At 48.3% G+C, this 27130-nt stretch overlaps 1 protein-coding gene across 1 annotated transcript in view; it reads left to right on the top strand.

The window, feature by feature from the left end:
* Nucleotides 1-27130, top strand: part of TANGO6 (transport and golgi organization 6 homolog) — an 86634-nt gene that overhangs the window by 3373 nt on the left and 56131 nt on the right. The window contains exons 3-12 of the mRNA XM_067536728.1: nt 391-507; nt 3217-3367; nt 4323-4459; nt 5791-5953; nt 10158-10240; nt 15359-15471; nt 17153-17329; nt 19568-19694; nt 21006-21188; nt 24283-24417. Of these exons, the coding sequence (XP_067392829.1) occupies nt 391-507; nt 3217-3367; nt 4323-4459; nt 5791-5953; nt 10158-10240; nt 15359-15471; nt 17153-17329; nt 19568-19694; nt 21006-21188; nt 24283-24417 (1386 nt within the window). The remainder of the gene's footprint in view (nt 1-390; nt 508-3216; nt 3368-4322; nt 4460-5790; nt 5954-10157; nt 10241-15358; nt 15472-17152; nt 17330-19567; nt 19695-21005; nt 21189-24282; nt 24418-27130) is intronic.

A 27130-nucleotide genomic window follows, 5' to 3' on the forward strand; every position in this document is an offset into this window, starting at 1 on the left:
TTGCAGGGTGTGTGTGTGTGAGTGTAAGTGTAACAATTGCTCCTGAACAGTTTTTGTTTATATTTGCCTTAACTAAAAAGCGCCACCCTGTTGCAAACAGAACTGAGAAAGGACAACTAATGAGATTTAAGAAATTGAGGGGGATGGTTTAGCTATTTTGTACCCGCCTGGATGTTTCCCAATTATAGAATCATAGAATATTAGGGTTGGAAGGGACCTCAGGAGGTATCTAGTCCAACCCCCTGCTCAAAGCATGTCTTATTGATGTCTTATAAGTTGCTGATGGTCCAACAGGGGGAGGCAGCAGCTAGTAAAATACATATCCTTCTCTGCGTTACTGTTTGCCTGTGCTGTGTTAATATTCCAGCACAGGGACCTGTTGTTTTTCAGGGCCTTACAGAAGAGAAGCGAACTCACTGCAGGGAGGCCTTACAGAGTGTCTTGGATCGAGTCTACCAACCCCTAGTAGTCCGGGAACTGCTTGTTCTTCAGGGTGGATCCAAACAGGTACCCAGACTGCCAGCTGGTTCTGTAGCTGGTCGAGGGGGGATCTGACTTTTGTGCCTGTGCCTTCCAGTCGTACAGGAGCTGGAATATGACATGCTCAATCATTCAACTGATTTCCTAGCTACCTATCAGACCAGTAGGATGAAGATGTGGAGCTTGGAATTTGCAGCAGAGACTTGCATTTGGAAGCTTTTATTTTATTTTTACTCAAACTATATACTAGGAGTGAATCTATTTTCTTGAAAAGATAATAGGAGCACACAGGCTCCTTCCCTAGAGAAGAGAGTGCTCTGGATCCATTCCTGCTGTGTTGCGTCACCAAATATAATGATGTATCAGCAGGAATGAATCTGGCTCATTGGGGTTAGTTTGTATGCTTCCGGACAAACCAGCTGAATTGGTACTAAATGTGCATTGATGACTATTTCCTCCACTCTGAGATTGGCACTGCTATTTATCCTGGAAACTTGGCTATCTTACTAGTAATGAATAATGCAAGAATATGTTAATACAACATAATGGATTAGAACATAAGTGCACAAAAATCAGCAAAATTGTGGCTCCTACTGTAACAATGACCCTGACATGCTGAACATAAATATTTATGACATAAATGTGATGCCATAAAATAGAAATAAAAATCCTACTCATGATGCCTGCAATAAAGCAGAGCTGCTGTGAGCATCATCATTTGGAATATGTTGATTTCTGTGCATTTACATTTGCAGCTAGGATACAGAGCTTGTCAATTCTACAAACTGACTTCTCCACACTTCCTTTGTCACAAAAAAAATTATTCACTGAAACGCTTTGGGTGCTGTATGAATAGACAATAGAAATTCCTGGAAATGCTTTGTTCGTTGGGTTGGGCCTGCTTTGCCCTAGAACTGGATGGAACCCGGGTACATACCAGTGGGCTTCCATCAAAGCCAGTATAGCACCAGTTCAGCAGTTTGTATTCTGTCAAGCTTCCATCCTTCTGGTGAAATGTCTTGTCTTGTATTTTCGTTATGTCACTCTGGCTAAAACAGTATTGATTTATCTTCAAACTACGTGGTGTTAACTTGAACTTGAAATATCCATTATGGCCACACTTTCCAGGGCCATGTGTGTGGTTTTTTTTTTTTTAAATAAAAAAAGAGATATGGGGTACATGGGATTGTCCGGTGAAGCTGAGAGTTTCTGATTTAAATCTGTGCAGGACCATGGGAAAAGACGGTTATTTGGCTTTAAATGAACAAAGGCATTGCAGCTAGATGCATGTCTTTCCTCCCATGTAGCAATTTAAACTACCCATGTTTCAGGATGCTTTGTGGGGTTTGTAAACGCAGAGAACCAGGGGAATTCAGTATGCTGAGAACAATGTTGCTATCCAGAATTCAGTATTCCACATCTGGTGAAACCAGAAAGCTGAGCCTTGGTCTTAAAAACGAATGCACAGCCCAGTATTGCCCTAAATTGGAATTGTGTGTTCAGAAATGTTTGGCTGATGCTGCTAGATTTACTGGCAAGGAGAATATTAGATTTTCCTCTGAAGAGTCTTATATGGATCCTCACTTTAGAGTCCTTTAATATTTGTATACACTTTCTAACTGCTTATCTGTACAGTGTCGACAGTGTCCTTGTGCTCCAATGTATACCATTATGCTGATCCAGCTATTTGGACTGGCAAGTGTCAATCAAAGTTGATAGGTTTAAGCTGCCGCTGCTTTCACTTAGCACTTTAGCCTTAAAGGGAGGGCAGCTGCTCAGCAGAGAGAGCTGCTGTCCAGGATGGAGGCTGCTGTCACTCAGAGCTTGCTGCTCCCTCTCTCTGGAGTAAAAGCCACATGAAAGAACAGTCTCTTGAAGGGTTCTGGGCACCAGGTCTCATTAAATAAAGCAGCTGGACATGTCTCATCAGTTCTGAATACCCTGGGTTTCCAGGAGCCTGCAATCTGCACTGATTTATTCTTCTTTAATCTTCCTTCCTCCATGTCCTCCATAAACACCCTTTTTATTTAATGTAACCATTTAACGTGGAAATGAGGGCTGCCTTGTAAGGAGAAAGGTGAAAGAATTCCCCGAGATACTTTCTCAGTAAAGCAAACATATGCCAGCCTTTTTCACTATTGGTATGACAGATGACTGAGCAAATGCTGCCCGGGCAGACTGCATGCTTTCTAGGTTTGCAGACTCTAGATGGCACTGCTGTTTGTGCTGGAACAGCACCTATCCTAATACCGAGACACAGGGAGATGGTTGTGTGACCACGTTGTGTGACCTCTAGATTTAAATTGTCTGTCACCTCACCACAGTGCTGTCTTACTGTGTCCAGCAGTCGCTGCAGTTGGAATTGCTCTCCTTGAGCTCAGTGAGCCCTGGTTCATCCTGAGACACTCCCCCTTCCCCGCGGGTATCACTGGTAGTGAGCCAGTCAACGCTGATGCATGACCCCAGGAGACTGTAATTAGGGAAGGAAAGCTATGCTTGGAGGAGAGGCTCCTGAGATCCTCAGCCCATCTAATTAAACCCTAATTATCTTGGTGCCATTGGGTGTGGAAGTGATTTATTGAAAATTCCCCTCTGTTGTGTTCCTGCCATCACATAGATAAAAGCCCTTCACAGCAGAGTGTGTGTCATCTTGCATATCTGTGAATGCTTGCACACCAGTGGCATTTTCTAAACTAGGAAAATACATTTCCTATCCCCCTGTCCATATCCTTTCAGGGCTTGCACTCCCCTGGACAAGAGGTGAAGCAGCTGCTTCCCCAAGCCCCAGCTTGGCTTCGGCGTCTCTGTGGACATCTGCTCTCGGAGAGGCTGATGAGACCCAGTGGGGTTCAGGTAGTTGTTCGTGGCATCCTGGAGGGAGCAGGAAGTAAGTACGCTGCTCGGACATTGTCATTTCTGTTTCATGGATTATGAATAAAAAGATGCATGCAGGCTGGGTCAAAGATCTTCCCATCCCATAAACTAACAAACTGGAATAGCATTTTGGGGACCCTGACATAAGAGATTTGCTCTTATGAGACCATAAATACGCGCGCACACGCCCACACACACACAAGGGTTATGCTTGCTTCTGGGCTTAAGAAGGGAGTACTGAGCTCCTGAGCTTCAACACACCTTTTTGTCAGGGTGTGTTACTACATTTTTGGATTCTGTGATTAAAAACCTTGACACTTATTAAAATAAAATGACAAAACCTAGGACAAAAATGTGTGTGTATATGAAACCCCAGTTCCTCACTCTTGTGAACAGTATGTTTGTTTTTAAGAGTCTGTATTATTGATCTTTTTATTAGCTCATGGTTCTTGTAAAGGGCATCGATTGCATGGGAACAGTGCTGTGTGTTAGCAAATGATGATCATCTGGGGGAGGAGTGAGATCAGTTCCACACCCGATAGGGTTTGGGAGCTCAAGGCCTAACACTGCCCCTCTCTGGCCAGTTAGCTCAAGAAGATGTTTCTCTCCAAGACTAGGTGAACATGTCCTCTGGGACTCATGAGTCCCCTAGCCTGCACTCCCAGAGCCCCTGCCAAGGTGGTCAGAGTTTTTGCTCTGGCTTTTTTAGAGAGTCTTGGGATCACCACCTGCCTCCAATGCTTGGCTGTTATGCTTATGAGTGGGAGATGATGCTGGAGTCTGAGGCCTTTGATAATACATTGTTCCCTTCCCAGAAGCAGGGCTGTCACCTGAAAGACACGTGGACTGAGGAAATGGTTAATAAAAACCCAACTTTTAGCCTTAAATGTGTGGATTCAGAAAAAAATGGAACTGTTTGGCATGCCAAAGTGTAATGGAGTCTGTGTCCCGCTCTCCTTTGCTTTCAGCCAGGACAGCTGGTGGCAGTGGCGCTGAAGCAGCAGCTGCAGACTGGAGAAAGTGTGACATGATTGCTAGGATCTTGGCCTCCTGTCCTCAACAATCTCTGTCCCTGGAGGATTACTACCGACAGGTGTGCCCACAGGTATGGCCGTCACCGTTCTCACCAGAGCATGTCTGCTGTGCCCATCAGAAGGGGATTGTGTGCTTAGCCTGTAGTCTCACACTATGCAATAGCCTCACCTCCCTAGTTGGGGGATAGTGTGACTTCTGTTGTGTATAGCTGTTGTGTTATAGCATTGCTGTGCTGTGAGTGTGATCCAGCACACAACACACTGGGCCAAACTGGAGAAGGATTTGACTGGGGATCTGTAAATAGGAGAAGTTCCCACCCTGTTCTGTGTACGCACATTCTAGATCATCTAAACTTACCCCCTTTCCAGGAGTTTGGCTTTATTAGTCACTTAAATAACCAAAACAACAACAAAACTTCAGCTTCACCTTTCAGGACCTCTTCTGTCCTAGCCCCTAGATCCCTCTGTCCTAGAGAAACTCCAAGATACTGCCCCTCCTACAGCCTGGGGGAGCTAGTGAAATCCACCTGCTAGCATAAGTTAGCAATAATTACCTTGCACTTTATGTGCGGTTCTGGCTCTGACCACAGGGTAACTCAACAGAGGAGCCCAACACTCCTATACGGGGGAAATCTGTGGCTCTGTTACAGGCGTCTTCTGACGTAGGCTGATAGGCATTTGTTTTAGCTGCTAAATCAAACACTTTCCCTTTCTCTTACTTCCACTGTGTCTGCTGAGCGTTTCTCTTGTTGATCGCTGTCCATGGGCCCTTGCGTTTCCCTGGGGACATGTCTTCAACATGAATGTCCCAGCTGCGCAAACTGCCTTCTCCTTTTGTGAATCACAGGCACGTCTGTATCTTCTTTCATTCAAGGATCTCAGATCCCTTTGTAAACATGAGTTAAACCTTACACAAGCATGTGACGCATTCCCCACTGCGGAGGGTAAATTGATGTGCAAAGAGTTTGGGAGACTTATCCAAGGTCATATAGTCAGGAAGTAAAGAGTCAAGAATAGACTCCTATAGTCTTAACACCCTCTCACTTGAGTTAACCATTGGGCAACACTGCCCTAGCTATGAGAAAGTACTAGAATTTAAGAAATGCTCCCCCGTGGAGCTCTTGCTTCCTCTCAGACCTTGACCCCAGGATTGCTGCAGGTGTTTGGGCCTAGTTCATCTCAGAAAACCTTCCCTCATTGAAGATTTCCTCCCCTACTCTTCACTGCAACAAATACTGGGAAGGAGGTCCTGCCTCCTCCAGATTCATATTTGAGATGTCCCCTCATGCATAATGCCCAGTTGAAACCAAGTTAAAAGGGCTCCTCATTCTCATCTGTTGGCTAGACGTTAGCTGCACTCTCCACTTCCTGACCTGTGCTGTATGTGTAATTTCCCTTCCAGGTTCTAGACTTACTGCACATTCAGGATAAGTTGACGGCACACCAGTTCCAGAGAGTTGCCACCACAACCCTTCTCACCATGGCCAGAGAATGCCCTCAGCTGGCAGTGAAATACTTTCTCCATCCCATGCTAGCACCACTTCTCCGATGCTGGGATATGGCAGGTAATGGTCTGTCTCTCATGGCCATGTGGTCCTATACCAGTGAGCAAAACCCCTCACCTGAAAAGGGAAAGACTGGTTCTCTTTCTGTCTCAGATCTGTGGGCTCACCCCCTGAAACAAAGCCCATGGAGTAATCTCTCTGCAGATCCAGGATCCTGGGCCATCCATAAAGGGTTCCTCTTGATTGGCTAGCTGGCTGCTCAGTTTGGAGGCTCAGACTGGAACATATGGAAAGAGGCAATAGTCCATGAATACTTTGTTTTTATAGTCTGCTGAGACCTCTGCCTCTTTCTGGTTGTGCTGGTTAAGGAACAGGTGGGTTGCTTGTATTTGACACATGTCCCAGATTTCCCCCCCCCATGATATCTGCATATATTCCGATCTTAAAGTGGTTTGAGGAGTGACTCCCTTCTCTGGAAATCAGTCACTCTCGTGCATGGAGGCCTGGTTTTTGCTGTGGGGCGTGGAGGGAGGCGCCCAGTCTGTTTATAATATAGCAACCCTATGATGGAAGATACCTTCTTGTGCTCAGTCACCTGCTCCATTCTCACCCAGCAAAGGTGCTACCCAATATGCTCCAATGCTTCATTCAGTCTCGACCACAGTTAGAACTGACTCAAATGACAGTGCTTCCGCTGCTTCCCTTGGAGAAAGTGTTCCAGTCTCACAGACCTCCACTGAGCTGTTGGATGGAAACCCAATGCAAATGTAATAGCTTTCTAGCCGGTAATTCACCAAGTGCTCAGGCAGCATTTTGATCCGTGCGTGGTCCTGCAGCCTTTCTTTACAACATTGTGATGGAGTCCGAGGCCAGATCTACACTACAGACTTCGGCAAACATAGGCTATCTCAGCAGTAAGCCGCTGCAGCTAGTACATTGCTTGTGTGGTGCTGCATGTACTCACCAAGAGTGCTTCTATTGATGCACAGTGCAGTGCATCATGGGTAGGTATCCCAGTGTGAACCCACCACTATCCAATGCACTGTCTTTTGGGAAGTTTTGGCAATGCATGGTGGAGCAGAAATGAATCGTGCAGGGGGGACTGGGAGCAAAGGGTCAGCTTCCCAGCATGCAGCTGTCTGCATCCCAGAATGTCATCTAGCTCCCCGAACCTGCGCAGCTCTCCTTGCTGTCTGCCATCTCTGACAGAATCATGGAGCTTGCACAGCTCTGCCCTATTTTCCTGAGCGTTGCAAATACGAGACACATGATCCTCTGGTATTTGCAGAGCTGCAAGAAGAACCAAGTCAGTAGGAAACATGATGATTTCGCGGAGGATGGATTGCTGTGGGACGTAGTGAGATGAGTGAGTTCAAGGTGGTTGGTGGTGTTTGCAGAGCAGATGCAGATGGTGGAGCATTGCTTCTGGGCCAGAGAAACGAGCACTGACTGTGGGATCACATCATAATGCAGGCTTGGGATGAGGAACAGAGGCTGCAGAACTTTTGAATCTGTGCGCTGAGCTCTCCAGTGCAGGAACACCAGAACAAGAGGTGCACTGACAGTGGAGAAGCGAGTGGCGACTGCACTGTGCCTGATTGCTACCGATCAATGAGAAATCAGTTTGGAGCTGGGAAATCCACTGTAGGGCCATTGACATGCAAGTGTACAGGGCTATTAATCGCCTCCTGCTACACAGGACTGTGACTGTTGGCAATGTGCGGGACGTAGTTAATGGATTTGCAGCAGTGGGGTTCCTGAACTGCGGTGGGGCAATAGATGGCAGCATCTCCCTATTTTGGCACCAGCTCACCTTGCCACAGGGTACATTAACAGAAAGGGCTACTTTTCTGTGGTTGTGCAAGTGCAGGTGGATCACTGACATCTGTGTGGGCTGGTCAGGGAAGGTGCATGACGCTTGCATCTTTGCGAACACAGGACTGTTCAAAAAGCTACACGCACGGACATTCTAGGAAGGAGTACCGCAGAAAGGGATCTGGGTGTCCAAGTGACTCACAAGCTAAATATGAGTCAGCAGTGTAACACTTTTGCAAAAAAAAGCAAACATCCTTCTGGGATGTTCTAGCAGGAGTGTTGTGAGCAAGATGCAAGAAGTGATTCTTCTGCTCTGCTCCGTGCTGATCAGGCCTCAGCTGGAGTATTGTGTCCAGCTCTGGATGTCACATTTCAGGAAAGATGTGGACAAATTGGAGAAACTCCCGAGAAGAGCAACAAAAGTGATTAAAGGTCTAGAAAACCTGACCTATGAGGAAAGACTGGCAAAACGGGGGTTGTTTAGTCTGAAGAAGAAAAGACTGAGAGGAGACATAACAATTTTCAAGTACATAGAAGTTTGTTACAAGGAGGAGGGAGAAAAATGGTTCTCCTTAACCTGTGAGGACAGGACAAGAAGCAGTGGGCTTCAACTGCAGCAAGGGTGGGTTATGTTGGACATTAGGGAAAACTTTGTCAGGATAGTTAAGCACTGGAATAAATTGCCTAAGGAGGTTGTGAATCTCTATCATTGGAGGTTTTAAGAGCAGGTTAGATAAACACCTGTCGGGGTGGTCTAGATATGACTTAGTCCTGTCATGAGTGCAGGTGACTGGACTAAATGACCTCGCGAGGTCCCTTCCAGCCCCATGAGTCTATGATTCTGTCCCAGCTGGCAGATTGCCAGTAGTGACCCAGCCTACCCCTGGTTCATGAAGCCGTACACCAGCCATCTCCGCAGCACCCAGGGAAGAGTCAGCCACTGGCTCTGCGGGTGCAGAATGACAGCTGCATGCTCTTTTGATAGGTTGATGGCACACTGGCCTTGTTTATTCACAAGACTGGATCTCAGTGAGAAAAATATCCCAATGGTTCTAGTTTCCTGGTGTGTCCTGCATAATGTTTGTGAAGCAAAGGGGAGAAAATTGCTGCCGGCGTGGATGTGGAGGAGCTGTCTGCTGAGTTTACACAAGGGCTATTAGAGGAGCTCGCGGAGGAGCAATAGGGCTCAGGGAGGCGTTGAAGGAGCACTTTAACAGTGAGCCACAGTGATGCGTTGTGGTGCCCCTGAGTTTTGGGGCCCGTTAGGAATTGCGTGGTGCTTGATGTACATCTGTGACTACAGCACTGTCAATGCACCTATTCATTTTGCTTGCTGTGCATTTATGATTATTACACTGAATTATCACTGATCCTGTGAGTCGTGTCACACTGTGCAGTGACAGGTAAGTGGGCCCTTTCAGAACTGCTGGGCGCTCTGCAAAGCATGTTGTGAACTAATAACGATGAAGTATGTTCCAAAGAATAGAGTTTTATTCAGTAACAGAATCAGTGCCAAGAAAAACTGTGCCACTTAAAAACAAATACATTAAAAACTGAAGTGCTGTTCTATTGATTTATTATCAAGGGAAAGAACAGTCCTGTCCATTTTAGCTACACATACAGCTACTGTTGCTTTCACAGGTCAGTGCATGTGAAATGTCTTTAATGTCCCGCAGGGTTGGGTGGTAGAGGCAGGGATGTGACCCCTGATGCTGTGAGGAATGTGGAGAGGGGTGTAGGGGGGTGCTACACTGGAGCTCTCCAAAGGGAGGTGGAGCCTGGGATTGCTGAACCTGCAGGTCCACAAGAGTCTGCAGCAGCTGTGTTGGAGAAGCCCCGTTACATCCTTGTGCATCTCCCTCTCCTTTTCCTGTTGGGACTCCTGGCATTTAAAAAATTTGCAGGGCTTTAAAGGGGAGCGGGGGCCTTCGGTCTATGTGACCCCCGGGCCACGGAGCTCATAACTGAGACCAGAGTGGTCAGTGTTGGGCATTGTGAGACAGCTGCTGGAGGACTGTTAGGGTCGACATAGGCAGCGTAGTGTCTACGCTCACATTGCATCGACATCAATATATCAGCCATGGTTCAACCCCACTCGAAGAGGTGGTATTGCTGTGTCAGCATAATGGAGCACTTACATTGACTGGAGACAAATTTAAGTGTAAACACATGCACAACTAGGTCAACGCAAGGTCATCAATCCACCTTTGTAGTGTAGACCAGGCCTAATCCTGGGGACTGCAGATTTCACCCTTAACTCTTCACTTCCCTCCATCTATTATCCTGTAACCTAATTGCTCACACATGTTCCCGTGCTGCTTTACCAAGCTGCCTTTGGATGCTGTAGCAATGTGCAAAGACACTGTCACCCTCCTGCTCCTGGAGGCTACTCTGTAAAGGAGCATGTGGCAGCAATGTCTTGATGCTCATGCTCTGTGGTTTTGTTTAGAGATGGCAATGGAAGACTTACCTGCGGGGACTGTGCTGGTGAAAGAGGCAGAGCTCAGCAGCTGCGTGGAAGATGTGTTCAAGGTACAGTGTCTAATCTGGATCTCTAATATGTGTAGCTGTTGTCTGAGGATAGAAGAGGGAACTAAGTCAGGAAAGGGTCAGTCTTCAAGTCTGCGTTCTTTGTTCCTAGATGTAAACATTTAGCCATGTTGAAACCCATATTGTTTGCTTGGGCCTAGCTTACCAAATGTTCCCGATCGCTCTGTGTCAGTGACCTGTCCTCTTCATTATTTACCAATCCCCCAACCTTTGTGTCACCTGCGAACTTGATCAGTAGTGATTTTGTTCTTTTCCAGGCCATTGATAGAAATGTTAAATAGCACAGGGCCAAGACCTGATTCCTGTGAGACCTCACTAGAAACACACACACTCAGTAATGTTTACAATTGACATTTTGAGACCTCTCAGTTAGCCAGTTTTTAATCGGTTTGATATGTGCCATGTTAATTTTATATTGTTCTAATTTTTCTCAAAAGTACTGTACCAAGTCAAATGCCTTTCAGACGTCTAAGTATATTACATTAACACTTACCTGTATCAGCCAAACTTGTAATCCCCTTGTAATTGCCTGGGATTGTCATCAGACTAACAGGCCTATAATTACCCAGGTCATCCAGTGTACCCTTTTTAAATATTGACACAATATCAGCTTTCTTCCAGTCTCCTGGAACTTTCCCAGTGCTCCAAGACTTATCGAAAATCAACATCAATGGTTCAGAAAGCTCCTGAGCCAGCTCTTGTAAAACTCTTGGATGCAAGTTATCTAGGCCTGCTGACTTAAAAATGTCTGACTTTAGTAGCTGCTGTTTAACATCCTCCTGAAATATTAATGGAATGGAAAGAGTGTTCACATCATCGTGTGATCGGTTCTTCCCAAATACAGAACAGAAATACTCATTGTTACACTTAGTGTAAGGTTTTTGGCAGGCTGAAAGGTAAAGCGTATTCAGAGGTGAGAGGAAAAGAAACATCACGTACCGCTCAGCCACAAAGGATACACTGTTCTTAGCTGCTCGGTGTTACACTGACTAGGGTGTCCCAACAGCAGGAAATGAGACAATCCGCTTGGATGAAGAATTCATCAAGTAACTAATTGGCAGGTGATGCGCGGCTAAGTGCCTCAGGTAGAGTGGGCTGGAAAGACTACAGCATCAACTGCATTTGGAGACTGCTGTCATTGTCTGCTCAGCCTTTTGCTTGGGACTGGCGGTGGGCTGGGTTATGGAAGAAGCTGGCTCTGTTACTCAGCCATGCCTAAAACAGCATAGCTAACTAGTTTGGGGATTGTCAGAAATCTAGCTCTGAGGACGTATCAAATACCTAAGCGCTTCAACTCAGGTTTGAGTCCCCTACCCAGGGTCATGCTCAAATTTTCATTGACAGAAGTAAACACAATACATTTGCCATGTAGACCTCTGCACACCACGAGCACCAGCTGTCCCCAAAAGGACTGACGGCACTGAGTTGCTTTCTTGGATTCTTGCAGCTGCAGGCTGCTTGTTCAGATCTCACGGCAAGTGGATGTGACTAGTGCTTTGCCATCTGACAGCTGTTTGGAGGCTTGTGTGGAATGAATTTCTCTGTCTGGTTTTTACTATGCAGGTGTCTGTGATCGTGTTGGCAGCCTCAGTAGAGGTACCAAACTGTGGGGACAATTGCTTCCTCACTCCTGAAGAAGTTTGCCACCCAGATCAGGACTGAGGCATGTGGGTGGAGGGGTAATGTGCGGGGAAACTTGAGCTGTTTCTGTATCTCCTCTTCCTGGGTAAACAGGAAACTTCAGTCTGCAGGGCTGTTATCCGATACCTTTCCCTGGAACGAAACTTGAATAGTTCAGAAAATGTGAGCATTTTACAGTGAAGGCAATGATCTGTTGGAACAACTGATCTAGGGACGTGGTGGGTTCAGCATGGCTGGGAATTTTTCTATCAAGACTGAATGTCTCTTTGTAGAAGAGCTGCTCTATTTCATCCAGAATGTATGGCCTTGATGCTGAATTCACTGAGTGAGGCTCTATGCCTGTGCTATGCAGGAGCTCAGACTAGATGATCACAATGGTCCCTTCTGGCCTTAAAACCTATGAAAAGGGATCTGCAGTGGAAGCCGTTCCAAAAACATTGACTCCATTAGACTCCATCTAAAGCTTTGTTCTGGCTGCTGGGAGCAATCTCCATTTATATTGTCTTTGTCAAGCTGCCATTTGTCAGGCGTTTCCCCAGTTTTAACCTTCCCAGAAGGATGCTAACAGGATGCTTAATTCCTATAAAAACTTGGCTTTTACCATCATTGCTTACCCAGTGCTTGGCAGGAAACAGAGCTGGAAAGGTAATTCCTCTCTTTTGTGATGCATTCCTTCCTCCTGGGGTAGTACCTCTCCAAACATTGAAGAAATGGTGAGAAAGAAACAGAGTTCCCATTCTCTCTGCTACCGGCAGTATATTTTCTCCTGACGACAGAAGTCAGAGAATGGGGAGGTCAGTAGTATGGTGCTTTCTTGATCCCATTGGATTCCCTTGGAGAAATCCTATAACATCCTTCAGTATAAGTATGATGCTTTCCTAAATGCAAAGGACGAAGTAATAGCTTAATTCTAAATTTAAATTCAGCTTTGAAGCAATGGCAGAGACCCTCCTCTTACTCTGTAACATGTGGGTTCCTCTGTGTTGCGTAATTTCAGCACTGCAGACAGGTAATCCCTTCATCAGTCATCACCCATTCTTCACATCACTACCAAGCAGTGTCACTGACTAGTCTGCTTTCAGGATCTGCTGTTGCAGGGTGTAGATCAATAGGAGGAGAATGAGCAGGTCGAGTCTGAAGCGGATTTATGGTGATTGGGCCAACTGCTAGCAAAGCAGCGGAACTCACTGAAACGCGATGGCTTTCCTGCTCCAAAGCTCAGGGGACACTCTGGTTCAGGTTATAAGAAATGGGGGGGATCAGGAAAAACTCAAGAGGGCAGGAAAATTACCAGTGTGCCGTGAGCTGGCTCTGAGGCGTAGCCACATGTCCTGTCATGGGAATGTGCTCTCTGGTGCGGGGTCCCAAGCTGTGGACTAGAAGGACAGCATCTGGAGCAATGGAGTTTAACTGCAAGAAGCTAGTGATTGGATCTTTGGCAGAAGCCTTGCCAGTCAGAGCTTTGAAATGCTGTGATTGTTGGGCCGCCATAATCTGTTGTAACTAGCTGGCAGGCAGAGCCCAGTCTAGGGGGCTGCTCTGCGCCTGGTGTTCATTATGGAGTGCAGGGTGGAGCCCTGGTTAATGGCAGTGTGCTTTAGTCCTGACAGCAGAGAGATGAACAATGGAGCCTTCTACTGGCAAACGTGCAGCTTTTTGCCTAGCAAGTGTCATTTGATGCTGGAGTGGAAAATGCTCCTTGGGGCTTCACCAGGAAGGCTTTGTGTATAACAGATACGGGTTAGGGAGCCTGGCTCCACAGGGGTTAGCACAGGCAAAACCCTTGCGTCAAAGCAATAGGTCAGATATTATCAGAAGAATCTCCTCCTTCCTCAGGTAAGCTGCCATCTCGCTCTGGGCTAGCATGTTGCCTCTGACAGGCAATAGCACCACTTGGACGTGCTCTCTGAGATTAGATCAGTTCCTCAGAACTGCTGCTTGCCCTCCAGCTGCAAGGGGAATCTGGTGCTGGGAGAAATAGTCTTGCTGAAAGGAACAGTGTCCTCCAGGCAAGCAGAGTTTTCCAGCCTGCTGAGCTGATGATCACTCAACAGCTTGCTAACAGGATTGATATTTTATTTGCCTCTCCTGGCACCCTCTGCAGTTGGAAAAACAAACAAACAGACCCACACACCTGTTCATTTGAAATGTACCTTAACAAATGCAGGTGCTCACAAATCACAAGGGCGTAATCCATCAGAAAAGTATTTACTGGTCTTCTGAACTGAGCGTCTACAGAGTTATTGCTAAAACTGCTGCCATTTTATGAGGGAAATTGTTTAAATATAAAACGGTTCAAAACAACGGTGAGATTTTGCAGGCTCTCTCTCCATGAGTGTTGGGGCAGGGAGGGATGATGGGGCGGCGTGATCTGTGTGGCTTTTCTAGCTGGTCACTGCTTGGGAGGTGGGAAGAGGTTGCTGGTGTTGGTTATGATGGTATTTGAAGTGTATCTGGGTGTAGAGCTCTGGGCAGGCGCTTTCTGAACTAAAGGGACGGAGAAGAGTGTGTCATTCTGAAGTCTCCTCAAAGGGCTGCCTCTCAGCAGCCTGGGGCCATGTCTGCACTTACAAGCTGTGCTGCTGTAAGAGCGTTCGCTCGTGTAGCCACATTGTGCTGACAGCAGAGAGCTCTCCTGCTGACATAATAAAACAAGCTCAACGAGTGGCCGTAGCTATGTCGGCGGGAGAGCGTCTCCTGCCAACACAGCGCTGTGCACACGAGTGCTTTTGCTGGCAAAACTTACAGTGTTTGGAGGGGTGTATTTTCACACTCCTGAGCATCAAAGGTTTTGCCGACATAAGTGCTAGTGTAGACATGGCCTGAGTCTCACAGGCCCTCTTCCTTCTCCTTGGATATTTCACTCAGCGCATAGCAGAACGGATGTCTTCCAGCTTTCACTTTCAAGAGACTGAGCTCTCGAACAGTGCCAATTTGACTCTGGGTGCAGTATTTTTATAAAGACTTGATTCTTCACACACTGCAGTCTGTAGTTTTAAGCTCTCACCCTGAGTGTTAGCTGTCCTGAGTAACTGGCTGTAATGTTTCTATACCATGAAGCCCTATCGTAGTTAGCTAAGGCGTTCATAAGAAAAGTCACACTGGGTCAGACCAACGGTCCATCCAGTCCAGTGTCCTGTCTGCCGACAGTGGCCAGTGCCAGGTGCTGCAGAGGGAATGAGCAGACCGGGTAAACAGGTGATCCATCCCATTATTCATAGATGACTGTGGGGAAGATGGTGCTGATTAAGGCTGCTTTCAGTGTTCCTTAGCAAAACAGGAGTGTGGTGTGATCAGGGGATGAGGACTCAGCATTGGAAGGGCTGGGAGCAGAAACCTGCACCTTGTGCATTCAGAAGTCAGTCCCCACCAGACAGGAATGTGCCTTTCACCCTTCCCTTCCTCTGCACTCCAGGCAGACATTTGACCCTTCTCTGTCTGTGCCCTCTCTCTCCCTAGGTGTATGTGGTTGGGAATGAGCCCTCTGACGTGTTGCTGGAATCCTTGCAGCTGGCTCTGGGAGTGATTTTTTCTCTCTATTGCTTCACCAAGCAGAATGTGTCTCACTTACGGTAAGGCATGTGGCAAAACCCCTCTGCTAGGTAATGTTGTAAAGCCTGGCACACAGCTTTGAATCCTGGGGTGGGGGAATTCTCCCTGCGTGGTGCCCAGCATTAAAAGGGCGGAGAAATCAGTGCCTTGCTGCTGCTCAGAGACGGCAGGTACTCCTGTGCTGAGCCCCAGTGCTATATCTGGCCCGATATGATCATACCTGAATACAAAGTTTGCAGCCCCATGGAGTTTACATTCGAACTTGACCCTGACCATAAATGTCAGATGCACCCAGCAGCCCAGAACTACCAGCAAACTTGCCGGAGTAGATGTAGTGATTGTCTTGGCTCCTAGGAGGTCATAAACTAGTACTTTGAGGTGGTGACAAGTCTGCCTACAGCGTGCTGGGGTCTGCCATTGCAGCGGTGGTGTAATTATTTCACGCTCTGGCCCATGTGGAGCTGATTGGGAAGGAGGGATCATAGTTGTCCAGGAACAGCAGAAAGCTCTGTGTGCATGAGGCGAGGGGCTTGGCTGGGTGTGGAGTGTGTTGTGTGCAGGGGAGATTTAGGGACAGGGGAAAACTTACCTGGACCTGAATGTCCCTGAGCTCCACTGACTGAAGTAAAGGATCATTTGATTCCCATTTGGGCTGATTCTCTGTTCCCAGAGGTGCACAGGGCCTGCTTTTCTCCTGGCCATTGTAGCTTTGTTTTCACTGAGCTCTTTCTTGAGTTCTCCCACCACTGGAATAGCCCCTGTGCTGCGCTGGCAGTGATGGTGCAGACCAGCTGCTGCTGTTTTTAGCACTTTCTTCTGGGCCTGCTCCGAGCAGTTTGATAGACATGCTGCCAGGAGGTTTACAGAAGCCCTTCCACCCTTACTAACACCGGGGAGGGGTGCAAGGGCTTTGACGAAAAGCTCTGTGGAGACAGAGACAGCCTTTGTCATCATGAATGATTTCAAAGGTGCAGTGGAACCTCCTAAAAGCAGGAAAACAACCAACGAAGGCAGCTGCAGTGGGGGTGGGGCTACCAGAGCACTGTATCTTTCAAAGAATTCAGCAAGGGTAACCGAACTGCAGCTGTGCAGCACCGGTCAGTCTTCCAGAACCCTGGCACCTTCATGAAACTGCTTCTGGAGCTCATCACAACGTTACTGAGTTATAGGCTGTATGTCACTTTATTTCCCAGTTTCCCCCTCCTCCTCCTCTGGTAGCTTGGCACAGATAACAGCTTTGTTCACGAAGCGTGCCTGCAGGCGGGCTCCAGGCTCGGCAGCTGCAAGGTGTTTGGATGGAGGGTGGGGGTCTTTACTGTGCATATTCGCTTTCATTCACGCTGTCCGGCTTCTCCATTCACCCCTGGGTTGAAATCTTTACAGACCCAGATCCTTTCATAGCTGAACTCTGGAGGAGCCTGAGAAGCCATTGTGATTCATTGCAGCTGCCTTATAAGCTGACATAAATAACTGTCACCTCCCTGGGGTTTGCTGTATCTGTGAGATTGCACGTAGGGAACCTTTCAAGGTGTGTCTGTGTCCACCTGCCCTCCTCCTGGTGCCACCAGCTCGCTCTGATGGTGTATACTGTGTATTGGAGCTAAAAAAACATCATTGTTATATTGCTCTCTGTGTCGGTATTACAAGGCACCATGCCAATGGTAGAAGATGGGCTCTATCATGGCCTCTTTTTCTTGACAGGTCACCGTGCCAGGAGATCTTATTATGGGTTTTGGAGAAGTCAGAGAGAGAGGTGGCCCTCTCCACGCTGGAAGGGTTTGCAGGACTGGGTAGAACCATGCAGTTTCTCCATCCACTGTGCCAGTTTCAAGTAGCTAGCAAAGGTGGTGCCATGATCACCATCAAAGAGACCATCAGGTAAGAGACTCTGTTGTGACACACCACTTTAGCAGCCCTACTCCCGCTGGCTGGCAGTGCGAGGTTCAAGATGTGTTGGGGGATGCTGTTGTCCCCTGGAGTGTCACCACTAGTTAGGGATGGACAACTGATTTGTACTGAGTGCCAAACTCTAGCAGGTGAAACTTCCAGGGTGGCCTCAACTTCCAGGCAAACTGAGCCAAAGGTTGATGGAACGATGAGGCGTGAAGTTGGAGCAGACTTGCATCCCTGATACAACAACAAAAGCAGTAATAAAATTAGAATATGGTTTTTATTAGCATTATTAATTTCTTCTTGAGAACCCTTTGACCTGAGACTGGACGCCCCAGGGGACTGGGAATAGGAAATGGTCTTTCACTCCTGAATCACGCATTCAAATTCCAGTCAGCCTGGTCGTGTCTGAAGTCATCACTGTCTAAAGGCTGATCAGTTGTCTATGTGAAATGAGCGGTCTGGACGTGCGGCAGCATCAGCATGGCACTAATTGGCCCCTTGTTGACAGCCTCTGTAGACTGACTGGCTGAGCCTTAGTGACTGAGCATCTCCTGGAGATGGCCCGCCCAGGATAGAGTCCGGCACCTCTGTGCCTGGCATTACACTGCTATTTGCCCAAGCTCTGTCTGCTCGGAGGGTGGTGGAAGACTGCAGGCTCCAGCACAGTCAAGGCCGAGCCCGTCACCAGCACTACACTCAATTTTAAAAGAAAGAGTTTTTGCTTGGACCATGCATCTGTGAGCCAGCATTACCTAGTGGAAAGAGCCAGGAACTCTCGCTTTGTCACTGACTTGCTATGTGGGCAAGTTCAGAGTTGTCTGCACACCGACTTGCATCCATTTAGTGATGCAGAACCCCAGGTGGCTGTTGTTATTTCGGTTTAGTTTAAACCTGCTCCTTCAACTTGAATAAACCAAGTTAGAACTAAAGTAAGTGTCGCACAAGGGTTTGCATGGGTTTAACTACATCAATTTAAAATCACTGCTTAAGTTAAACTAGTGCAACTCTGTGTGTAGACAAGACCCTCCATGTATCTGTTTCTCTCTTTTATGGCTGGGGAAACAGTAGGGCTGCTGCATTCATTAATTTAATGCTCACCCAGCTCTTTGCAGAGGGGTGGATTATGTATGTGCTAAATAGTTGGTGTCCATAGAGTCTGCCCTTGTCATTCCTACCATCAGTGCAGGTCACTCAGTGAACTGACTGCATCACAAAACTAACCAATATTTCGTCAGCTACCTACTGGCTGTCCTCTTTCATGGAGTGCAATACAGGGTGTTGCTGTGTATGGGAGTTTGCAAAATCCTGGAAGTGATGAAACAGTTGTAAACACATCCCCAGTTTCCCCGGATCTGGAGTGACAGGTGGGCTGGGAGGGAGTGGGAAATACCGAGACGTAAAGCTGGACAGATAAGCCGGAAGCCCCTTGGGCAGTTGGGGCTTGGAAAGCACTCCTCACCAAAGGCTTGGCTCATTAAAACCTGAAATAGCCAGGTGCCAAACCCTGCAGGGCCTGTAAGTATGGGGAGGAGCGGATCTTACACTGAGGCAGGTACTAAATACAACAAAGAACTCTTACTGAAAGGGTTCAGCCACTGCTCCTTGACGTCGGTAGGCAGACTTAGCTTGCTGGATCGGAGCATGGGTTCACACCCCAACATGCTCCCTCATCGAAACATGGACAAGGCTCTGGCATTCCAGCAGCAGATTAGGAGTTCTTCTGGGAGGGAAGTGGTGTGTACCATTGGCCAGTGAGAAGGCCGGCAGACCGTCCTCTTGTGGGTGCACCTTCAGCAGCAATTGGGGTTGGGAGTGATTTTCATGCTTGTTTGAGTCGTGAAACCAGATCCCTGACCGCCCACTAGCTCAAACAGCTCTGAGTGTGCTGGCAGCCGGGGCCAGGCCTGACAATTAGAGTGTTTTGCATGAGTAGGGATCTGAGTTCTGATGCCCATGTCAAATTCCAGCTTCAAATAAAATGTCTTATAAGTTCCCCTGCCCTTTCTGCTGGTATTCTCCGCTTCCTGTCGTGAACTGGGCTGTAGCACTGCTGCATCTCTCTGGGAGGGTGACAGGATGCCCCCGTGCAAGTGTTCTGTAAATCCCTAAAGCACGTGGGGATGAAATGTGCCAGGAAAACGTTCTTGCCATGGGGTAGTTCAAAAACCAAAACCGGAGACTCTGGGTGGGTTCCTGCTGGGTGAAACATCGGTTGTATTTCAGTGACAAGGAGGAGGCGCTCTACCAGAAGGTCTCCTCGGAGCAGTGGCAGATGGAGCAGTTGGTAGACCTGTTGACTCACTGCCAGAAGAGCGGTTTAGCTGGCGACTTCTTCATCTACTGCTTAAAGGTAAGAAGCTACAGTCTGTGCTGAGCACAAGGGTCCAGGAAGTGCCTTGCATTGCCAGTGGGTTAACTTCCATATGCCTACTGGTTCTGTGCTGCGTGTGGGACGGGTTCTGGAAGAAGGAGGACGTTCCACTTAAATCTCTTGGAGTGGGAGGGAAAGACCCACCACAGGCATAGTGGAACTATATTGCCTGACAGTGTCCGCACCAAGCCCGGAGGAGGAACATGGAGTCCTCAGTCTGTGAAAGGGTTAACCCTCGTTCTGCCAACAGGAACGTGTCTGACTTTTACTGGGGGGTTTTAGGGCTGTGAATAATCCCTGTCAGACTGCCACTACCTTGGCTTTCAAGAAGGAAGGGCACTTCCCCAAATCCCTCCCCCCCATTTCTTTGTCTTCCTGTGGCTTCGCATTCAGTCTTCACATTGCCATGGCCACTTGTCAGTGTAGACCAGGGCTGGGCCAGGCCATGCTTTGTTCTCCCCAGCTGCCAAGCAGAGCATAGAATCCAGCTTCCACGAGCCCCCTTTGTGGTTGGTACCATGGTGTTACAGCCCTTCCCTGTGCCTTGAGCTCTGCGCTTCTTTGTCTCGGCCTCTTTAAATGGCCACCAGAAGAGCTCGCCCTGTGTATGGATGGGAAGGTGGCAGTGGCAGCACAGGGGGCACTTCTGAGTGAAGCAAGCAGGGTGCCCAAACCATGAAGCCCTTCTCGACGTGTTTAGCAGTGGTCCTGTTCATTTCATAGGTCAGGAAACATACATTTAAGATCTGGTGTGCCTGAGGCCAGCGCCAAAGCAAATGGGCAAGCACGACCCTGGCAGGTTTACAGCCTACTTCCCCTTAGGGGAAAGCTTTTAGTGTGTCTTCACCTGATACGCGTGAGGGAGACCGCCTGCACCAGTTGGGGCCAGTGGTAACAGTATGAGGAGAGGGGCTGGAGATCCCGGGCCTGGGTAACGGAACCAGCATGAGATCCCTTTGGAAAGCTCTGGCGTTAGGAAATGGCTGGAGAAGAACCCCCAAGGCCTCCGTGCGGAGCAGCTGCCCTCCGGGCACCTGGCATGATGATTCTGGGCTAGGGCGAGGACGGCAGCAAGGGTTTGAGGCCCAGCAGCTGCTATAGTAGAATCGGCTGCTCGGTGTTGCTGCTGTGTTATCTAACTCTGACTTGGTTCTTGGATGGTAGCCGCTGGCCACTCGCAAGCTGGGTACTCCCAGCTGAGTGGCGGGGGCTGTCATTGCCGGTGACTGCCTGTCTTCAGCTGTGTGTGTCTGTCTGTCTGTCTGTGCCATGCACTCCCCTCCCTGGCAGGAGCTGACTCACGTGGCTGCAGAGGCGGAGGCCAGCTTGGGTGCCGTCCCCCTCTCCTGTCTGACTCTGGAGCAATACCACAACCAGCATGGCGGGGGGCAGCAGAAGAAGCTGCGTGTTCTGCAGCTGGTGGCCATGCTGTGTGAGAGCGTCTCAGACACTGTGTTCACAGGCATTGCACAGGTAGGTCAGGGCAGAGCCGGGGGGCGGGGCACTGGCAACCGCACTGCACATGGGACATGCCATCGGAACTCAACTGGAGGCTCACAGAACGACCCTCAGAGGGGCCTGGTTGAACCCGTTCTAGTGTGACATGAAGCCAGACGTGGCTACTGCCTTTCCAGTGACGGAATCTCAAGCACTGAGGGAAGGGTGCAGTGAGGACAGGGGTTTCCTCCTGTGACAAGAGCGCAGCTGCTGCTGCAGGGAGAATTGCAGCCTGAAATGACCAGGAGCACCTCTAAACGTTTCCCAAAGACTTCTGCAGCCAGCACTTGTACCCCATTCACCAGGGGGCACCTTGGTGGGAGGGGCTGGGGCTGAGTATCTAGGGCAATGGGTCTCAACCTTTTTTCATTTGTGGACCCTTAAAAATGTCAAATGGAGGTGCAGACCCCTTTGGAAATCTTAGACATAGTCTGTGGACCCAAGTTGAGAACCACTGATCTGGAGACCTTGTCACACTTGGGGTTCCGGTACCATTTCCAACAGCACCTCCTTCTGGGCTAATGAGAGTGCCGGTATTTTTCCCTAGCCCCTCATTCCCAGAGCCAGCTGACCTATGGTTCGCAGTTTGAAATACGTCAGGAGAATTCAGATCAGTTATTTATCCGGAACAACAAATACCATCCTTACCCAAACTGCAGAGATGAGATGAGCTGCTGTGAGGGATGAAAGGAGCCCCAGATAGGTGGAAATGTGGTGGCCAGGTATCTGATGGGCCCTCTGCCCTATTGCCGTGGGGCCCAAAATGGGATCTACCCCCAAAGAATGTTACTCGGATTTGAAACCTCTGCATGAAATACGAATAGTCACTATTGTTCCATCCCCAACACAAATCAGCCCTGGGGTGCTCCGTGTTGGCTGTGCAGCGGCCGGTAAATGAGCCTCGTTACAGAGTTGTGTTGCTGGTGGGCAGACAGAAGTGAACCAAAAGAGCCAAATTTATGTCTAGCTCTATTCAAAAGGCAGGAAGCTAACGGAAGATCAAAGGTTTGGGCTGCCAAATGGAGAAGGCCAAAATCTGTCTGGCAAGAAACGTGGTTTTGTTTTTAAAGCTTCTTGCAGAGAGTTGTGAAACATGGGAAAAAATATCTGACCCTGTTCTTGACTGCAGGTTCTGCATGGAGTGCAGGAGGCCTAATCCCATGGCCTTGTCTTCCTCTGCATAATTGGGGAGCTCTTTGAACAGATGAAATGTGCCTACAGAAGGAATAATTGTTGAGGGCTGGAAACCCTGCAGAGTGTTTCTGGAAAAGACCAATTATTCTTTATTCACTGAATACCCCAAATGACGCTGAGTGCTCTGCTGTCAGTGGAAAACGGCACAGTCCTTGCCTCTGAGCGCCTACAGATGAGGGAAGGGAGAAGGAACATATGTGACCCAGGCTGAATCCCTGCTTTGCCATTTGACCCCTACTTAGCCAACATTACTGTTATTTGCGCTGCTGTTAGCCCTATTTTAATGTGCTTTCAAATTGTTCCTGACAGGGTATTTTAAACCCGGCCCTTCCTTAATACAGGAGAACCTCAGAGTTATGAACACCAGAGTTACAGACTGACCGGAAGCATGTAATCAGGCAGCAGCAGAGACACACAAAAGCAGCAAGTTCAGTACCGTGTTAAATGTAAACTTCTTTTTAAAAGAAGGGAAAGCAGCATTTTAATTCTGCATGGTGAAGTTTCAAAGCTTGTATTAAGTCACTGGTCAGCTGTAAACTTTTGAAAGAACAACTGACGAGCGTTTCAGTTACAAACAACCTCCATTCCCGAGGCGCTCGTGATTCACGCAGGTTCTACTGTCTTTTGCAGTATTTAACTCCTACCCAGTCTATTTTTATCTAGTTAGTATTTCAAGCTCTAGCCTTTTCCGAATATGTTTGGTCCCTTAATCGACCTCTGCCTTCCCTCCCAACTGTGATCAGTTGATGAGTCCACTGCCATTTGCTTCCCAGCACCTCCTCCCCCTGGTCTGTCCTTGCCCACGTCAGACCCTCTCACTCTGTATAAACTCTAGTTACTGCAGAGACTGACAGTTTGCTCAGCTAAGGTCAGAAAGGCTTAGTTAAAGTGCACCCAGGTCCCAGGGGCTGCCAACGTACTGATCCCTGGAGACCCTTCAGGGCTCCTGCCCTTGGAGAGGCCTACTAATGACTGCAGCGAGCTGAGCTGCGCCCTCCCCATCATCCAGGGACTGTGACGGGCTGCAGTAAAATAGAGAAGAATGCTGCTTGCTTTGGAAACAAGGACTCGGAAAGCCTTGTCAGAAGCCAAGCCGCTGTTGCTGTTTATAGCCCAGTCTGTCAATGTGTGTCTTTTTCAGGGGTTTAGCTGAGCTCTGGGCTAAAACCTGCCATGTCTGACTCAGGCGGGGGATGTTCGTGTATTTTCAGAACTATCCGTGTTCTGTGTTACGTTGGAAGGCGTGGAGGGAGGGGGAGGCCTGTTGATTTGGCTGCTGCCTGGCATTTCTGGTGCTGACAGCCAAGTCTGCTTGTTAAAATTCAAATGATCGGAACGCTGAGGCACAATGTCACTGAGCTGCTTTTCATAGTGAGGAAGATTAGACAAGCCTAGCTAATAATATATGAGCAGCTACTGTGGGCTCCTATCTCACGTACTACTACAAATGTGCTAAAAGTGTCTGACACCCCTGGCTTCCTGGTGCCCACCAACTGAGTTTATAAATAAATGAAGCAAAGCCACGCTGTCATCCCCTTCCCCCGGGTTCCCAGCATTCCTGCACTCGGAGCTCTTTGGGCTATTTTTGTTTATGGCACTACACTGAGAACTTTGGGAATGCCAAACAAATAATCAGGAGCTCCGCGTCCAAGTGGAGATGTCTGTCTCTGCCTCCCCTGGTAGAGGCACATGTCTCCTGCAATGTGTAGTGAGCACTCAGCAAGCCTTCAAGGCTATGGGCCAGCCCCTCAGGAGGGTGCAATGCCCTGGGCATGATGCTAGAACTTGTTTTAAGGGCCGAGGGATTATTGGGTCTCACTGGAATGATGAGCTCTTTCCTTTTTTTTCTATTCCCCAAACTTTCTTCCTTTGGCAGGTGGTGGAATTTGTGGCAGCTACGTTGCAGCGGGCATGTGCCAGCATTGCCCAGGATTCAGAGGGCACTGTGGAAGCGCAGACTCTCAGCATGTCTATGGGACTAGTGGCTGCCATGTTAGGCGGGGCAGTGCAGGTAAGCCAGGACACAGTGGGGTGTGCACATATAATCTGAGTGCGTGAAAGGGACTCTGGAACCCCTGACCAGCAATGCAGGCTACTCTGGAAGATGCGTGACAGCCAGTGCATGGGCTGAGAGGCGACACTAGAATTTCTGGAACTGGATGGTTAGTTAGATCTGATCAGATTGAAAGTTTGGAAATAGAGACCTGTCATTTCCCCCTTCCCACTCCTGTGCCTTGCCCCTTGTACAGACATGTCTTCCCTTCACTAGGATGACTCTAAGGCTGTGGTTTGGATACTACAATGCTTCCGTCCCCTTCCTGTCCCCCATGTCTGTGAACTTTTGTCTGAGAGTGAAGCCAAGAAATTGATTCATGCCATTGCATCAGCTGGAGGGGCCAAGTGTGTAATGTGGTGAAGGATGTGGCTGTGTTGTAACACTGGGACCAGATGATTCACAGTTGAGCTGCCTACCTGTGCTCTTTAAGCAGCACCTTGTGTCTGTTTTGGAAGCATTTTCATGCCGATACGCAGGTCTTTGCACTGCTTGTATCCTACTTCACTTCTCAACCACTTCCTCCATCAGTTTGTTCATTTAACAAAGGTCTCTTTGTAATGTGGTGTGTTTCTAGCAAGACAGCCACCCAGCCGTGAAGGAGCAGGGCCTGGGAGCACATTTAGTCAAACTGCTGCACTTCTCCTTGGCTTTAGTTCTGTAGATCTTGCACAGTGTGACAAGAATAGTGATCCTGTGCCATGGTACAAGGGGAAGAGAGAAAGTCCCTTCTCCACTCTCTGCCAAATCCCAGTGTTTTCGCTTGTCAGTGGGACTGGGTATTTAATATTGGCTTTTCACTTGTGTGCATGGGGTTAAACTGATTGCTAAATGTGGGGCTGGGAAGGAATTTTGCCCAGGGCCTAACAGGGTTTTACCTTCCTCAGAATCACTGCCTGGGAATGTTCCACTCACATAAGGTGGGCATGTACCATGACTGATTGCAGGGTAGCCTGGAGCACTGAGGGCCACCGTCCCTCTCATTAGCATTGATTTAAAACAACCAAGTGCCATGACAATTCAGAGCAGAAGCTGACTCTCTCCCCTCTTTTTTGCCTCCTCACCCAGACTCCTGCTTTCCTTTTGGGGTCTGCTCCTTCATGAACTGCCCTGTCCTCTGGCATGAGCAACACTTCCTCAGATGCAGAAAATGTGCATTCTAGGGCCGGCCGCTGACCCGCCGTGGAGCAGGGCTGTGAAAGCAGCTCCACACTTGTGCATTTTTCTATGGGCCCACTCCTAAATCAGACCTGATTCGCATTAGTTTACATTAACTCATTAGCCATTGCTAGTGGAAGCAACTTCACATGTCCAAGTCAATTGAACGAAAAAGGTTTCCCAGAGCAGATGGTGGTTGACATCTGTGGGAGTGTATTGTCCCGAATGGCCACACGGGATATTGATCTTGGTTTTGAATCAAGTGCTTTGCACAATTGTGCAAAAAAAAAAAACTCTTGAAGCCAGGCTTCACTACTCAGGTCTTTGCTTTCCCAGGTCTAATGACTGAATTTTGAAACCCTTGGTCCCAGGATATTGGAGAGACGTGGTGGATAAGGTAATATCTTTTATTGGACCAACTTCTCTTGGTGACAGAGACACGGTTTCGAGCTCTGTATAAGCTTGTCTCTCCCCCCAGCAGAAGTTGGGCCAGTAAAAGATATTACCTCTCCTGCATTCAAGACTGCTCCGTAATGTACCCTTCTGTTGCTGAGCCTTCTGGTTCCCTACCCACAGCCCTGTACACGTCCTTTGTGTAGATCGTAGCTCCTGTGCTCCCCCTGCTGGAGCTTTACCAGAGCAAGGCTGGTGCAATCAGTGCTGCCGGGCAAACGAGGAAGGAAACCAAAAATGCCACCTTCATCTCTGGAAACTTGAGAGAAAGCAATGGAGCCTTGTTCTGAAGGCATGGAGGTGTCAGGATTTCAGCAGCGGGATTGGGAGTTCTGTACCTAGCTCTCCTCCTGACTGGTGGTGTGATGCTGGGCGAATCTCTTGCCTGCGCTGTAGCTCAGTTTCCCACCTATAAGAAAGTGGATAATATTTTCCCATCTCCGACGGGGGCTGTGGAGCCTGATGAATCCAGTCCTAATGTGCACACGTCACTGATGCCAAATAGGCATTCCGAGCCCGTGAGCTCTGTGCGCACGGGTCTGGGGGAGATCCGGAGATGTTCAGTCTCCTGCTAGCTTATGGTTTAGGATGTGCGGTCACATGGGTATTGGAAGGGCGAGTCTCTTCTCATGAGGCGTGATCGAGGATATCTTGACCCTCTTGGCATCTCCTGGATGGACGAGAGGCAGTGCTGGGGATTGGCTTTGATGATGGCGATAGGTAGATAGAGGATTTGTCCAGTTTTGAGAGATGTGGAACAATCCTTTGGGATTTATAAATGTCCTTTACTTTCTCCCCAGGTTCTTTCCCCCCCCCCCCCCCCTTTACCTCCCCAAAGTCTTCTCCCTTCCTGGTTTCTTTTCGGCTTTACAATGCTGTGTGCTAAATGCAGGAAATTGCCACTTTATTTTTGTCATGCACAAAGCAATTTTCTCCTTAAAATAGCATCTTCGCTGTTTGTTGAGGTCCTTTCAATGGATTTGTTGAGGTCTTGGTTACAAACAAAGGCGCTTAGTCCGAAGCAGGGAAATGTGCATTTCCTAATAACCCAGCATGTTTG

Source organism: Emydura macquarii, unplaced genomic scaffold (genome assembly GCF_026122565.2).
Source record: "Emydura macquarii macquarii isolate MOO-44397 ecotype Brisbane River unplaced genomic scaffold, CSIRO-AGI_Emac_v2 contig_3647, whole genome shotgun sequence".
Lineage (NCBI taxonomy): Eukaryota > Metazoa > Chordata > Testudines > Chelidae > Emydura > Emydura macquarii.